The sequence below is a fragment of the Bos indicus x Bos taurus genome, chromosome 23 (genome assembly GCF_003369695.1).
Source record: "Bos indicus x Bos taurus breed Angus x Brahman F1 hybrid chromosome 23, Bos_hybrid_MaternalHap_v2.0, whole genome shotgun sequence".
NCBI lineage: Eukaryota > Metazoa > Chordata > Mammalia > Artiodactyla > Bovidae > Bos > Bos indicus x Bos taurus.
The window spans coordinates 48,373,661-48,390,575 of NC_040098.1; the positions used below are offsets into that span (position 1 = coordinate 48,373,661).

The window sequence follows — 16,915 nt, forward strand, 5'->3', positions numbered from 1 at the left end:
AAATATACATATACATAAATTGCATCACTATTACATCTTATGGAGAAGGCAATGGCACCCCACTCCAGTACTGTTGCCCGGAAAATCCCATGGATGGAGGAGCCTGGTAGGCTGCAGTCCATGGGGTCGCTAAGAGTCAGACACGACTGAGCGACTTCACTTTCCCTTTTCACTTTCATCCATTGGAGAAGGAAATGGCAACCCACTCCAGTGTTCTTGCCTGGAGAATCCCATGGACGGAGAAGCCTGGTAGGCTGCAGTCCATGGGGTCGCACAGAGTCAGACACGACTGAAGCGACTTAGCAGCATTACATCTTAGAGGTATTGTAAGTAAAGATCATTAAAACAAGTAAAGGCTGACTTTCTTGGGCTACGCAAATTACTGGACACTAACATACCCAGCGCTCTCTAAATAATCTTTAAATTCAGAATTCTGCTGGTACCCCGGTTGCTTCTCTGAGGCTGGCCAGCTTCTCTCCATCTGTCCCACACCCCGCCTTCGGCCCCGCCCTCATTAACCCCGCCTCCTGCGTGTTGGCACGCCCCCTGAGTTCAGCCAATAGCCGGTGACGTTTGAGGGAGCGGGACGTCCCTCTCAGCCAATGCAGGAGATCCTTGCCGGGAGCTCTGCCGGAAGATGGCGGCGGCCGCGGAGCTGATGCTGCTGGAGAAGTCTCTGGGGCTGAGTAAAGGGAACAAGTACAGCGCTCAGGGCGAGCGCCAGGTGAGAAGCGGAGGCGGCGCGGAGCGGGAGAGGGGGACGGGAGCGCGGCCGGGTAGGGCCGGGCCGGGCGGGGGAGGCTGCGGAGCGAGGATGCTGCCCGGCTTCTCACGTGTCTGCGCTCCCAGTCTTCTGCGGCCCTGGCTCCCGGAGGGAGTTAAGGGAGCGGGAGGAAACTGCTCCGCTCGCTCCGAACTTTCCCTCCTGCCAAACTGTCATCATCGCGCTCTGGGAAAGCGAGGGGGTCCTCAGAGAGCCCTCAGGTAGAGCAGGCTGGAGGCCCCTCGTGTGCGTTCAGTGACAGCATTTACTGTCAACAGTACCTTTCATTCAGAATTCCTCATCGACCTCAGAGAGCAAACGGGGTGCGGGGTCCACCGTGCCAGGCCGGGGGGTACGGCGGTGGTCGAGGCGGCCGTGCCCCTCCCATCCCCTCCGGAGGCTTCGTTTTCAGCTGAGTGGACACACATCGCAGCTATTTTGGTAACAGTACTGAAAAGTGCTGCGTTGCGGCGTGGACGGCCGCAAGATCCCTTAGTGGAGTCCTGTTCTAAAGTCTGATCAAGTTCCTTGTTCAGCGTGCTGAGATCTGGGGGGAAGTTCCGCGGTCTGGACCTAGTGAGGCATAGGAACTCAGATTTCTAAGGGCTTTGAAGGGCTTCTGTGTTTTATAAAGCGAAGTGGTTGCGCAGGAGGAATGACTGTGTTAGAGGAGGGGACTATAGGAAAACAACTTTGGATTATATAAGGTTTTGGCCCCTTGGGGATTTTTTTCTAGATGAACTTTTTTTTTTCTTCTGACTTCTTCGGTTCTCCTTTTTTTCCCTTCTTCTAACTTCTTCGGAAGAACTGAAGACTGCTTCATCTCCGAATCAGTCCTGTTGTAGTTTTTACAAGTTAGACTAAAGTCTAGAAAGGGTTTCCCAGGTGGCTCAGTGGTAAAGAACCCGCCTGCTAATGCAGGAGACTCCGGTTGGATCCCTGGGTAGGGAAGATCCCCTGGGATAGGAAATGGCAACCTACTTCTTGCCTGGAAAAATCTGTGAACAGAAAAGCCTGGCAGGCTACAGTCCATGGGATAGCGGGGAATCGCACACAGCTGAACACACTCACACAGGGTCGGACATAGCTGAATCCACAAACACACAGAGTTGGACACAGCTGAACACACACACAGACACACACATGAAAAGATGTGTGACTTGCAGAAGACCAGCCCACTGACTGGAGCCAGAGAGACCGGCTTTTTCCTTTTTCTCCGGCCTCCAGCTGATTCCTCTTCTGCTGCTGCTTCTCTCTTATTTGGTTTGTTTGTTTTTTTTCCCCCACACGTTTGCCAAACATGAATCCTGCCTTCAGGGAGTTTACCATCCAGCATGAGAAAAAGTCATGGGGGCTCTTTTTAAGCAGAACAGAATAGTTACTGAGTGCAGGAAAGCGCTATAGATGAGTGTGAAAGAGAAAGTTAATTCTGACTATAAAAATGAGTTTGGAAACTTCATGAAAAGTTGGTGTTTAAAGTGTATAAAACTAATAAATTATGTAAGATTGGGTAATTTGAGGTAACAAGTAGAGCAATGTGATGGATGATGCAATACAAGGTAAACCCAGAATTATAGTTGGAGTCCCAGTTGTGAGGGTTGTGGAGTTCAAGGTGTGGTTTCTTATTTTAAACTTTTTTCTTTTTCTTTTTTTTTTAAGCAGAGGGCAGCTGTTGAAGTTTTCTGTTGATGTGTTTGGGGAAAGGGATGATGACCTACGATAAGATTCATTCATTTTTTGGGGGGAAGACAACTGACAGCAGTTAGCCAGCAGTAAGGCATTCTCTGCAATAATATCAATAATAATAAAAACTTCAAAACAATCCAGAAATGCAACTCTGGGAGAACCATTGTTAAGTTATAGTACATCAGCACATTGAGATATTATTTATGTAGGTATTGGAAGTGATTACTTGGAAGATCATGGAACCTTAAGATGAATGTGAAATAGTACATGTCCCATGATTGCAAATGCATAAAGTTTGTCTGCTTAGACTGTGCGAACGAAAGAAAATGAACTTTGCAGCCAGTTGTACTTTATTGAAATCCTGACTCCCCCATCACAAACCTACCTGGTGACCTTGGTTCTTCATCTGTGAACTGAGGATGCAGTTACTTGCCTCTTACATCTTAGAAGGTGTAGCGATTAGATGAGAAAGTAACCAGGAATTTTTTGACTTCCTGTGATGCGGTTGTGGATAATTTATTTTTACAAATAGTTCTCTTTAGAATTGTCCTTTTCCTCCCACACTCAGCAATCGTGAGTTCTTTTCTTTCCCCTTTCTTTCTCTCCTCTCTGTTTCTTTCTTCCTTTCTCCCTCCTGCCATCTCCCTCTTTCTCTTTTTTCCTCTTTCTTCCTTCCCTGCCTCCCTCCCACACTGGAAGCACAGTCTCTTTACCTACCATAAAGTACTGGAGAAGGAAATGACAACTCACTCCAGTATTCTTGCCTGGAGAATCCCATGGACAGAGGAGCCTTGCAGGCTGCAGTCCACGGGGTCACAAGAGTCAGACACGACTCAGTGACTAAACCACGGCCATAAAGTGCACACCGTCACAGTCAGGGGATGGAACACTGGCAACACCCTCAGCAAGCTTCATATGTTTACTTTTTAATGCATTTTTAAAGGAGATTATTGGTGATCTACGAAGTGACGGTTTCGCTTAAGGGTAAAGGCAAAAGTGAGAGTTCAGGGAGCTAGCTAGTGAATGGAAATAGTGGTGAGGAAGGGGAAAGCTAGAAGGCCTCTGGTTACTTCCTTTATTGTTTAGGAGGTAACCTTTGAATCTGTATCCATAAAACGTTAATCTTCCCGTATCCTTCACATGGTCCTGTTGACCCAGGTTCAAGTGTGAAAGGTCCCTGTATAGAGTAAGTCACTCTCTGAGTTCAGGAGACTGGAAAGAGCAGGAAAGAGCAGCCGTCTTCTGAAAATGTTCCCTTGCGGTTTCCTGAAGTCGTTTGGATTGTTTACTTGTTCTTTATGATTGGTTAGTCTCCCTATTTGTGATACTTCCCATTTTCTTTTACATTTCTCAATACTTTGCCTAGTTTTGCATCAAAAACTTTTAAATTAATTAGCAGTTTCTTACAATCTGATCCTTTGTATTGCTGTTATAATCAGGAAAACTTTAAAAAGTAGAATTGTTTTTCAGATGATTACCTGAAGCCCTGACTTTATTATAGACTTTTATTATGAGTGTACTCATTCAAAGTTACCCCAGAATTGATGAATATGCAATCCATGGCAGCAAAATCACCATCACAGTCCATACCATATAATGAGTTAACTAATTAGTTAATGAGGTAACTACTCATATTAGATCACATGTCACTTAAACCAGGCTACAACTCATTTGGTGGTTCTAGCTGTATCAGCACGAATTCAGTGTTCACTACAATTGTTTCTTGTTTTTGTTATTACAAAATTGGGTTTATTTAAGCACATTCGTTCACCTTGCTAAATAGGGTGTGGGTAATCTTGATTGAAATTAATGCGGTATTATTAGGATTTCCATTTTCTATTTTTGTACATATGTAGTTATAAATTAGGTAGAAATATCATTGCTCTATTTTTGCAATGTTACCACCAGTTTCATGACATCAAGCAACTATTATCAAATGTAAACTAATATAACTTATTTTCCTGACTTTGATTTGTATATAGTTTAATATCTACATGCATGCATGCTTACTTGCTCAGTTGAGTCCAATTCTTTGCGACCCCATGGGACTCTAGCCCACCAGGCTTCTCTGTTCATGGGGTTTTCCAGGCAAGAATACTGGAGTGGGTTGCTATTTCCTTCTTCAGGGAATCTTCTAGACCTAGGGATCAAACCTGTGTCTCCTGCATTGTCAGGTGGATTTTTTACCAATGAGCCACCAGAGAAGCCTATTTAATAAGTTAAGAGTATTTTAAAAAAAGAAAAAGTTTAGGATTTAGAACTTATCAGTTGTGATGGTATTTTGAGATTTTTTTTTTCTTTCTGTTTAAGATTCCAGTTCTTCAGACAAACAATGGTCCGAGTCTAACGGGACTGACTACCATAGCAGCTCACCTAGTCAAGCAGGCCAACAAGGAGTATTTGCTGGGGAGCACGGCAGAGGAGAAAGCCGTGGTTCAGCAGTGGTTAGAGTACAGGGTAACGCGAGTGGACGGACACTCCAGTAAAGATGACATCCACACGGTCCTGAAGGTATGGCGAGATTTCTGTTTATGGGCTGCCGTGTGTGAACTGTTAGTAGGCGGGATCTGTTTGCCCTGAGATGCAGTAACTGAAGCTCTTGGTCTCTCTACTGTTTCTTCTACCTCGAGATACTTTATACCTGATACTGTCTTTCCCTGTTTGTACTTGTTGCTGCCTTTCCCTGGAACAGACTCTGCCCGCCCCTCAGCTCTGACCTCAGCTCAGATACCCTTCCTCAGTCACATCCTTGGCTACTACCTCTCTCACACAGATGCACTTTCTTGTTTAAATGCTTTTCTTTACTAACATCCTGTGCTTTTCCTTTGTAGCACTCATCACAGTCCATAATGATAGCTTTTTATGATTTTTTCTTTTATATGATTGCTTGATACTTATTTCCCCCAGTCAGTAGTTCTGATTCTCTAAGCAGCAAAGTACTTTCTTAAAGGAAAAAAGGAATCAGAGTTTGAGGGGGTTGTAGTTTGAGAAAAGCCTGTCCGATTGATGTGAGAAGTCCCATTTCCCTCCCTTGAGACTTAAAGCTCTAGGATTTGTATTTTCTTTCTAAAGAAATCAAATTAGAATTAAAGAATCTATTGTTATAAAATAGAAACCAAATATGGCTCTAGAATTACCAAGAATGAAAGTTTCTAAATAAAATTATTTTTGTTACCTATATAAAAATAAAGCAGTTTTTTTTTTTTAAAGCTTAACATTTGAAGGAACCTTAGACATCACCCAGTCAACCACATCATTGTAGGAATCCTTTCTGTTTCCTAATTTTATGCCAATTATAAATTGGTGATGTAAGTTGTACGAGAAGAACTCATAGTACTGAAAGCTTTTCATTTATCATTCTGGGGGAAATGGTTTAAATTCTGTTCCTGACAGATACCATCAATAGGACTGGTAGAAAATAAATTCCAGATCTTTTGCCTTTATAGGTCTATCATGATCAACTATCCTTTTTTTTTAAGTTTTTGTTTGTTGTTTTAATACTGTTATTTATTCTTTTATGGCTGGGCTGGGTATTTGTTGCTGCACCAGCTTTCTCTGGTTGCGTCCAGCGGGGCGTCACTCTAGTTTGGGTGGGCAGGCTTCTTGTTGCAGTCGTTTCTCTGGTTGTGGAGCACGGGCCCGGCAGCTCTGTAGCTGCGGCTTCCAGGCTCGAGCACAAGCTCAACTAGGGAGGCGCACGGGCTCAGTTGCTCCAAGGCATGTGGGATCTGCCCAGATCAGGGATCGAACCCATGTCTCCTGCATTGGCAAGCAGGTTCTTTACCACTCTGCCACCAGGGAAGCCCTTTTAAGTCCATAAATAGTCACTTGTATTCTCTCTGATGATCCTGTCTGTATTCTGTCATATAGCTGTGTCAGCATTTAGTCTGTACCATGTAGTTACCAGGCTGTGGCTAAATATTTTAGCGCATTCCGTTTGTTTCCTTAGGCTAAACTCCTGCAAGGGAGATTGTTGGACCAAAGCTAAATACATTTCTAAGGCTGTGTTGCTCATTTGCCTTCCAGGAAAGTGTTTTCTTGTAGTTTGCCGGGATATGACGACCGTGGCCTCTTCCCCAAAACCCCTGCTGACAGAGATGCTACCCTTTTCCCCCTGTACCACCCCAGTTTCATGACAAAGCCAGAGTGATCTCTCTGTCTACTTTGCTGTTTTTGTGTGTGTGACATTATTAATGCTGTGGCATTTTTTTCATAACATGAGCATTTTCATCATTTTTTAAAAAAATTTCCTTACATATCTTCTTTGCCTGTTTTTATACTGGGCTGCTTCTGTTTTTATTACTTTTTTAAAAAATCTTGCTATAAGGATATTGCAAAAGGATTTAATTTACTTGCAAAAGTTCCATTTCAAAGGTAAAACCAGAGTGGCTCAGAGCCAAGGTAATATGTAATTAAAAAACAGGCATTGGGCTTCCTCCGTGGCTCAGGGTGAAGAATCCACCTGCCAGCGCAGGAGAGACAGGTTGGATCCCTGGTCCAGGAAGATCCCTGGAGTAGGAAATGGAAACCCACTCCAGTATTGTTGCCTGGAAAATCCCATGTAGCCTGGTGGGCTACAGTGCACAGGGTCGCAAACAGTCGGACACGACTGAGCACGCCCAGGAGGATCCCTCATGCCCCAGAGCTGCTGAGCCCACATGCTGCAGCTGCTGAAGCCCTAGAGCCATGTGCCACACCTAGAGAGTAGCCCCCACTCTCTGTAACTAGAGAAGAACCCGCACAGCACAGCCAAAAATAAATAAAATTATTATTTTTTTAAAAAGCAGGCATTACGATACACTAACATTTGGATCCAGATGAAGGATGTGTGAAAGTCCCTCAGTTGTGTCAGAAACTTTTCGACCTCACGGACTGTACTGCTCCTGCTAAGTCGCTTCAGTTGTGTCCGACTCTGTTCGACCCCATAGATGGCAGCCCACCAGGCTCCCCCGTCCCTGGGATTCTCCAGGCAAGAACACTGGAATGGGTTGCCATTTCCTTCTCCAGTGCATGAAAGTGAAAAGTGAAAGTGAAGTTGCTCAGTCGTGTCCGACTCTTAGTGACCCCATGGACTGCAGCCTACCAGGCTCCTCCGTCCATGGGATTTTCCAGGCAAGAGTACTGGAGTAGGGTGCCATTGCCTTCTCCGCACAGACTGTACAGTCCATGGAATTCTCCAGGCCAGGATAATTGAGTGTGGGTAGTCTTTCCCTTCTCCAGGGGATCTTCCCAAAGAATTGTCACTATTAATCAGTATGGCAGCGCTTTGAGAGGAATGTCTAACCAAATAAAGAATATCAATGAAGTGAAGTGAAGAAGTGAAAGTCCCTCAGTCATGTCTGACTCCTTGCAATCCCATGGACTATACAGTCCATGGAATTCCCTAGGCCAGAATACTGGAGTAAGTTTAATAATAGTTAAACAGAAAAATCAGATAGAACTCTGATGCTAGTTTGGCAGTGGTATCAGAAATACTTGTTTAGAAAAAAAAAAATAATGAACATCACACTTTAGTTCTTTTCCACGAATATTTTGAGTGTGAAATTCTGTGTTTTAAATTTCAGAATTCAGTTTCTGAAAAATCATAATTTAATTTCTGAAAATTTTGATTTATATCACTAATCAGAAAAATATTAACTCTTGATAGTTTTTGAAACTCCATTTTAAAGTTTTTATAACTGAAGAGTATCACCTTAAAAGAGTCTTTATAACGAAAACCATGCTGTGCCGTGCTTGGTCGCTTAGTTGTGTCTTTGTGACTTTTGAAACCCCATGGACTGGAGCCCGCCAGGCTCGGCTCCTCTGTGCATGGGATTCTCCAGGCAAGAATACTGGAGTGTGTTGCCATGCCCTCCTCCAGGGGATCTTCCCAACCCAGGGATCGAACACAGGTCTCCCACATTGCTGATGGATTCTGAGCCACCAGGGAAGCCCTAACAAAAACATAGATACGGAATATTTTAAGAATATATACACTATACAAAGCAGTGTTAAATTATTATTTCAGATTCTTTTAGAGATAGTTCTTAATTGCAGATATATTTATTTTATTCTTATGGTGTATCAAACTTGTTTCATATGAAGACATTTGGAGGGAAGAACATTTCCACCCACCAGATTGCTAGGGAACTAAGTGATAGCCTGTATGTACCATTGTGTTTTACCTTCTCTGCCCAGTTTTGTTTTGATTCTTATGCATTTGTTTCCTTGTCTATGTACATGTTTTTTTAACGTCATCATCTGTACCACCCCTTACAATCCCATATTCATAAACAGTTTTGAAAATTACTATCTTTAAATGAAGGCTTGGGCAAATTCGAAGAGCTCAGATTCAATTCAGCTAACGTTTACTGACTACTGAACCACTGTGTGCCAAGCATGTGGCATATGATTTGAGAATGAAAACAAACTGCTGTCTCTGCAGCTTAAGAAGTTTTTCTGGAATGATTACATGGGACTGTTAATCAGCCTTAATAAAGAAGGAAATTGTGACACAGGCTGCATCATGGATAAATCTTAAGAATATTATGCTAAGTGAAATAAGCCAGTCACAGAAAGACAAATAATAGTACATGATTCTGCTCATATACAGCATATATAAAATGCTGTGAACAAAATCATAGAAACAGAAAGCAGAATAGTGACTGCCAGGGCCTTGGGGATGAGAGAAAGGGGAAGTTGGTTTAAAAAGTTCAGAGCATTAGCTTTCTGAGATGAAAAAGTTTTGAACATTGATTGCACCACAGTGTGGATGCCCTTAACATTAAGTGAATTATGCACCTACCAATGGTTGTGGTGGTAGATAAAAATCTGATTAATTTTAACATGTTACACATATTTATTCTCAATTAAGAAGTTAAAAATATACATATATTAAAAAATCTAACAAACCAATACATTTTAATTCTCTTAAGACGTAGGAGTTGTTGAGGAGCTTTTTATATTTAAATGGAGAAAATAAATCTAACGTGAGCATGATTTATAAAATGTCCCCCCATCTCCCCAAATAGTTGGAGTCTTTGAAATTACCATAGATGGCACTGTGAATATCATTTTCTAATATTTTCTTATTTATTTAAAATAAAATAAGATGAATAATATCCTATTTTTTAAAATGAGTTGATGTATGATTTGTGATTTCAAATAAATTTCTGTTATTGTCAAAGATTGAATTTATTAAATTTCAGTGTTTTGCTTTCTAATGGCTTTCTAAATGTTTCAAATCAAATGTATAATTAAGTTTATTTTTATTGTTTTTTAAATTAATATTTTGTTATTTGTTTTTCTAGGATCTTAATTCATATCTTGAAGATAAAGTCTACCTTACAGGATATAACTTCACATTAGCAGATATCCTATTATATTATGGGCTTCATCGCTTTATTGTGAGTATTCAAATAGTTACTGGCTCTTTTTGTCTGCAGTGTTCAGAATGCCTTTTTTTCATTTGTCTTGAATTTAAATCAAATTTGCATTTTCACCTTATCAAATGAAAGGGATTATTTTTATATAAGGCACCTTATGCAAATATCCCTCCCTTCCCTGGACCCATCACACAGAGGAGCTTCCTGCTCCTTGACATGCCTGGTTTTGTTCCTGTTCTTGGTCTTGCTTTTCTTTGTGGCCCCTTGGGACTTGGTTGTCCTCCTCACCTGGACCTCGCCATCACCTGTCCACTCCTGCTTTTAGTACCCCACCTTCTGTGCGACCTCCTCTCTTACTCCAGTCTTACTCCCTGGTCCCATTGTTACCTGAAGTAACTCAGTTTCTACCCTTTTTTCAAGCCTGTGCACTTTCTTCCCCATCCAGCCTAGATCGCTGGATGTGTAACTTGAATCCTCAGCTCTTGGTCAGTCCAAATACACGCGTTCAGTCCTGTCTCCATGCTGAGCTGTGTCAGAGAAATCACACACAAGCTGTCATTAAGAAGATGAGCATTTCTCCCCTCTAATTAAAAAAATAAAAGACTATAAGGAAGTGTGACTCTTGCAAACCAGTGCTTATTTCACTTTCTTCTCACTGTGGCTTATACAGGTCATGCAGTAGGGAAAGGAAATACTCAGAAGGAGGGAGCTTGTGTGGAAATCTTTGCCAGCAGAGTGAACAAGGTCCTCATTCCCTAATGTACCAGCTGCCAGGCTATTTCACTGATTCTAGGTGCCCACAAGGGCCTGTGGTTCTCAAGCAGGTTGGAAGTGTTTCATTCAATGCCGTCTGTTAAAATGAGGCTTCTGGGAGTTCCCTGGTGGCCTAATGGTTACTATTCTGGGCTCTCACTCCTGTGGCCTGGGTTCAGTCCCTGGTCGGGGAAACTGAGCTGCCACAAGCCATGTGGCTCAGCCAGAAATGAGTAAACGAAATAAAGCTTCAAAAAAACCCAAAAACCTAGTCTCCCATTGACAGTATTCAGTGATCCCTGCTTATTTATATCTCTATTTTTTTGAGATGTATATCCTCTTTATATGATTACAATATTATGATTAAGGATCTCATGCTCATTTTTTCTGAAACAAAATTGAGTGGAATAATATGTAAATCACTTCACCGTCCCCTTGGGTTCATCAAATGAGTCCACAACCAAAGCCTCCACTCCGTGCACACGCAGGCAGGTTACATCGGAGCAGGAAACACCTTCTCAAGGAACAGGCCTCACAGACGGAGCCTGTGCTGTGACCGTGTTGCCCTGTGGTGTTGAATGACACCCCTGCTGAGTTGGGTGTAAACTTACCCAGGTGAGAAGTGATTTCTGGGTATTAATTTCAGGCAGGGTTGATGGGAGGTTCAGATAGCTCCATGCTCAAGTTCATCCCATAGCTTCTTGTTTTCCTTGGCTGTGTATTTGTTTTTACCCTCGTATGTTCCTTCATTTCCTTGTTCACATTATTGAATACTTAATATGTAATCAGTGCAATCAGCACCCTGTATGAAGCAGGGAACCTTCAAGTCATCAAACGATCCCGCTGTGTTTTGTTTCGCGTGAGGCCGCTTTCAGCTGTGGCCCAGTCACTCCTGAGATCTGGTCTGTTAATTCCCTCTGGGGAGCGTTACGTTGTTTCTCCTTTGTTGCACTGCCAGTTACTGTGGCCATTCGTGATCAGCCCAGTGACTCATTGATCTCTTGAAGTGATTTCACCGGTACACAGCAGCCCCCATGAACAAGCTGTTACTCGAGATTATTAAAATCCGTTGTAACGTTACGTGCTGCTCAACTATAAGATTGTTATCAATTGAAATACATTTGTTTTGGAGCTTGGAACACCAGTGGAGGTATCATTCTTTTAGAAAGAAAGAAGTAAAAAAGAAATAGCTACCGAACAATCCAGGAACGCCAGCTGTCAAGAGTGTCCCGGAGGCAGCGTGGAGTCTGCCGGAAAGCCCGCAGACCAGCATTTCCTTTGATCTGAAAAGGGTCGCTCAGAGTGTTTCTGACATGTCTTCATGGAAAATTAGTGACTAAGAATATTATCTGTTTGGCCTTACAGTTCAAACTGGTTATAGAGCGCCAGTGTAAATAGGAAGGAATGGTTCACTAGGAAGGCTGAACATCACTGCAGACACACTGGCTTGCAGACCAGTGAGAAGCAGGAAGTGTTAACCAGAACAATCACATTGTGTTTCCCATTATTTAAAAAAAAGAAAGAAAAATTCAGCTAGAAAGGGATGGTGGGAAACCAGTTATAAGTAAAATAGCTGATGGGGATCCCTTCCCAAGAGTTCTAAAATAACGTAAGTTTGGTGAGAGTCAGGTCTTCTGTTTGTTTCTCTGTTTACAGTATGTTTTCCGAAAGAGTAGTGGTGGTAACAAAACCAAAAGTTTAAGTGTAACGTGATCTTCCTGGAAACAGGTTGTATTCTAGCAAAATGTCCTGAGGGAAAGTGAACAAATTTACGTTCTCTAACATAGATCATCTAATTAAAAGAATCAATTAGGAAATGTTAGAAGAAACTTTAGAAGCTCTTGGAATAAAAATTATTTTCTGCTGTGGGTCTGTTGTCTTCCTGACACTGGAGGCTGGACAGCGTGCAGTTTTTAGGTGGTGAAGCCCTGACTCTGCGCACGCTGGTGTGGGCTGCTGCCCTCTTCGGGAGCAGGCCTGGTGGCGGCGCTCGCCAGTCTGACAGCACGGGCTCCTCTGAAGGGTAGATTGTAAAACAGACACCTCCCTTCCCCCCGCATCAAAACTTGAGTGAACAACTTGAACCCAGATCAAATAAGCCTCACTGTTTGGAAATGCTTTCTTCGTGCATTTTAATTCATTCTGAACAATAACATCTCACAAAACAGCTGAGTAGAGTCTTTTTAAAATGAAAGAGTTCTGAAATTAGTCAGATTGTACACAGTCAAATTGGACTCACCATATGTATCAACAGCTGACATGAAATCAAGTTGGAGTAATACTTGCTACTTCTGTTTGCTGTAGCCATCAGTAAAGAGGTTTGTTGAAGTTGGTTTTGAATTTTATTTATGCATATATGTACATATGTATGTGTTTGTGTGAAAGTGGGCTTCCCTGGTGGCTCAGACAGAAAATAATTTGCCTGCAATGCAGAAGACCTGGGTTCAGTCCCTGGCTTGGAAAGATCCCCTGGAGAAGGAAATGGCCATCCACTCCAGTGTTCTTGCCTGGGAAACCCCGTGGACAGAGGAGCTTGGCGGGCTACAGCCCATGGAATCACAAAAGAATCGGACACGACTACGACCTATCAACAAAACAACAGTGAATAGCACTTTGCATGTAGGATTTAAACCGGAAAGTGAAGTTTTATGTAACAGTAGCAGTGAGACTCTCACTGCTGGTAAACTGGCCCAACAGAGATAGACATGTGACATCAAAGATGATGTTAACAGACCGGATCCTAGTGCACTTGTATCCTGATGTCATGAAGGCAAAGAGGAAGGCCGGATGACTTCTGTCCGCGTTTCTATTTAAATTGCCTGGTAGTAAACATGAAAGAAAGTATGAGTTCAATTAAACACTTATTGAGAAAACGCTACCTGTCTACCCTTTATAATATTTTCTGTTCTGTAATAATTATCAAATGCCAGAGTGATTTGTCCTTCAGTGTTGCTGAGCTGGTGCCTTAGGAGAGTGTTTGCCTGTGGACACAGGAATACGAGACAAGTAGATGGCTAATGGGTTTGCGGTCCCAGAGGGTGACTGAGATTTTGTGTGTTTGTGAACATTCCTAGTCAGTTTCATGGAGACTTGCAATATGTTAAATAAATGAGCCAACAACAGGAGAAGGAACTGCACTAGTCTTACCTGGTCTGTGGCTGGCCTGCTGGCCTCTTCTTGCCTGACACCTCTTCATGATTCCAATCCAAAATTTGGCTCAGATAAAAGGCTTCAAGTTGCCTGGACTGGGGTCTGAGCCCAGTGAAGTGATCGGAGGTCTGACCCACGGTGTTGATTGCATCTTTCCCTAACCAAGTCTCTGGGCCTCCTTATGGAGGAACAGTCAGTTCTGTGAGCTGGTGCTGCTGCTACTGCTGCTGCTAAGTCGCTTCAGTTGTGTCTGACTCTGTGCGACCCCATAGACGGCAGCCCAGTAGGCTCCCCTGTCCCTGGGATTCTCCAGGCAAGAATACTGGTGTGGGTTGCCATTTCCTTCTCCAGTGCATGAAAGTGAAAAGTGAAAGTGAAGTTGCTCAGTCGTGCCCAACTCTTAGCAACCCCATGGACTGCAGCCTACCAGGCTCCTCTGTCCATGGGATTTTCCAGGCAAGAGTACTGGAGTGGGGTACCATTGCCTTCTCCAATGAGCTGTGAGCTGTGAGCTGCTACATCCTCTGAAGATCAAGTTCAGCTTTACTGCAAAGAGAATTCAGAATGCCTGTTGTTCATCCGAGGCACACACCCTGGAAATAGCCCTTCCTTCTTCTGTTAAGCGATGATTACTTAACAGTAAAAGAGTCATTGTGTATTTCTCCAGAGTTTAGTAGAAATCAGGAGTTGTCTGCACGTTTATATACAGCAGCCATCCAGAAATGTGTGTGTATGTATATTTGTAGATATGTATGTATGTGAGTTTACCTTGTATTCCCTTGTTGAGTATGTTGCTGCTGCTGCTGCTGTTGAGTCACTTCAGTCATGTCCGACTACGTGACCCCAAAGACAGCCCACCAGGCTCCCCCATCCCTGGGATTCTCCAGGCAAGAACACTGGAGTGGGTTGCCATTTCCTTCTCCAATGCATGAAAGTGAAAAGTGAAAGTGAAGTCGCTCAGTCATGTTCAACCCTCAGCGACCCCATGGACTGCAGCCCACCAGGCTCCTCCATGCGTGGGATTTTCCAGGCATGAGTACTGGAGTGGGGTGCCATTGCCTTCTCCAGTTAAGTATGTTAGATGCCAATAAACCTTCCTTATTTTAGGTTTGTGAAAAATACTGGAGAAAGAACCATATCTTAGTCTCTCAGAAGCTATTCTCTTCAATAAAAAAAAAAACCCCTCTGGTCTTCCAGATCCTGATTTAATGTAGACTTTTCATTTGTTGAAAACTTGAGATTTCGCTCAGAAGCACGTCTGGTCTTGACGGCAACATGAAAGCCTTAAACAAATGGAGAGCTCATCCAAGTGGCTGAGATGGTTCACTCCTATCTGAATATGTTGGCTTTGATCACCGTGGGGGGTTCCCCCCAGTTTCTGTCTCCCGCTCAAGTGATATTAATAGTTGCACTCATGTAATGTCTGTGTTGTGTGTGTTTTTCATCTCTACTTAGGTTGACCTGACAGTTCAAGAGAAGGAGAAATATCTTAACGTGTCGCGCTGGTTTTGTCACATTCAGCACTGTCCAGGGATTAGGCAGCATCTGTCTAGTGTTGTCTTCATCAAGAACAGACTATATACTAATTCCCAGTAGAAGCCACCCGCGCCCCGCCCAGAAGAGGGAATAACCCATGTCCAGTGGGAAGTGTGTTTCGGACCAGAGGACTGACGTGAACTGATATGCATCCATTCTCTATTTGTTGAAGTTGGTAGAATTTAAGTACAAACTCATGTCCCAGCATTTTGTCTGTTTTTTAGTTGACATTTTGCAGTTTTTTTTAATGTAAAACTTCAACTGCTGTCAAAACTTGAGTTGAAATCAAGTTATCAGTTATCTTGGTTTTTATAGATATAGATGAAATTTCTGTTAATAAAAGTTGCAAATCAGTGGTTTAATCTTAAAAAAAAAGTCCTTCCAGTAATTGACATATTTGATTGTTTATTGACCTGTCTCATCTTGTAAAATTCATTTTCCCCTTCTGCGTATTTCTAGTGGTTTGTTTATGAACAGCTAGGGTAAATGGTCACCAAGGAGACAAAAAGGGAAGACAGATGGATTTGTCTCTCATGTGAGCCAGTAAAGGTGGTTGGCAAAATCTTTTTTTTTTCTTTCTTTCCTGTAGTCAGTATTCATGGACGTGAAACCAACTGCTGCTCTGCCCGAGAGGGAAGTGGGATAAAATGTGTTCCCTCGAGTTAATGGTTCTTTTGTTGGCCGTGGGCGTATTGGAATATGCAGCGGCTCAAAAGGGATGGGAAATTCCCACCGTCCCCCGAATTTTGGACTCTGTAACTACTAGATTTTTCTAAACTATTAATAAAAACCAACATAGAAAGGCTGCCTCAATGCCCTAAAGAACAAAAACTCACACTTTATTAACAAACCAATATAATTTATAACTCTTAGCAGCTGAGTCAATAAATAATCAGTGATTGAGAGCTAAAGAGCTTACATTTACAAACTGTAGGAAAAGTGGAGTCTTTGAGCACTTTATTGTGATGTAAGATTTTGGTGCCCCGGCTGAGTCTCAGTAGAAGACAATTCAAAGTTCAAGTGCAAAGAGCAGAGACTTGGGAAATGTCCATCACCTCCTTTTGGCTCCATGCTGCTTTGATCACATACTAGCTGCATGTGTGACCTGAAGCAAATCAGGTAACCACGTTTTCTTAATATGTAAAAATAAAGATAAAATGTAAAAATAAAGATGACTCTAAACTTTGAGGATTCGTGGAGACAATGTGTGTGGGAAAAAAAGCCTTAACGTGCAGCCCCTGGCTATCAGTAAAGGTTTCCCTTTATAAGAGCCCCACCCCTCCTGAGTAAAGAGAGTTAATAGGCAAGAGTGTTGAGTATACTGTAATTTGTTGTTGGGTAGTTGGTTTTTGTGACCCCCATGGACTAGCCCGAGAGGCTCCCCATCCATGGGATTTCCCAGGTAAGAATACTGAAGTGGATTGCCCTTTCCATCTCCAGGGGATCTTCCCAACCATGGACTGAATCTGGGTCTCCCGCATTGGCAGGTGGATTCTTTATCCTTGAACCACCCGGGAAGCCCTTAGATGAAGACAGTTTATACAGGGTTGGATTTCACAACTCGTTGCTACTTGGAGCATTTTTAATTTTTACAAAGTAGCCTCTGTATTAGAAACTGTCGACTTGTATTTGCATATTCAGAGACTAGAGGGCTCAAGTTCAT

The 16,915-nt window shown here is 42.7% G+C and overlaps 1 protein-coding gene across 1 annotated transcript; it reads left to right on the plus strand.

The window, feature by feature from the left end:
- The first annotated feature begins 593 nt into the window (after nt 1–593).
- EEF1E1 (eukaryotic translation elongation factor 1 epsilon 1) lies at nt 594–16,440 on the plus strand. The gene is made up of 4 exons (XM_027523966.1): nt 594–724; nt 4,760–4,960; nt 9,739–9,834; nt 15,172–16,440. The coding sequence occupies exons 1-4, from the start codon at nt 638–640 to the stop codon at nt 15,310–15,312; spliced, it is 525 nt and encodes a 174-aa protein (XP_027379767.1). The 5' UTR covers nt 594–637; the 3' UTR covers nt 15,313–16,440.
- The last annotated feature ends 475 nt before the right edge of the window (nt 16,441–16,915 follow it).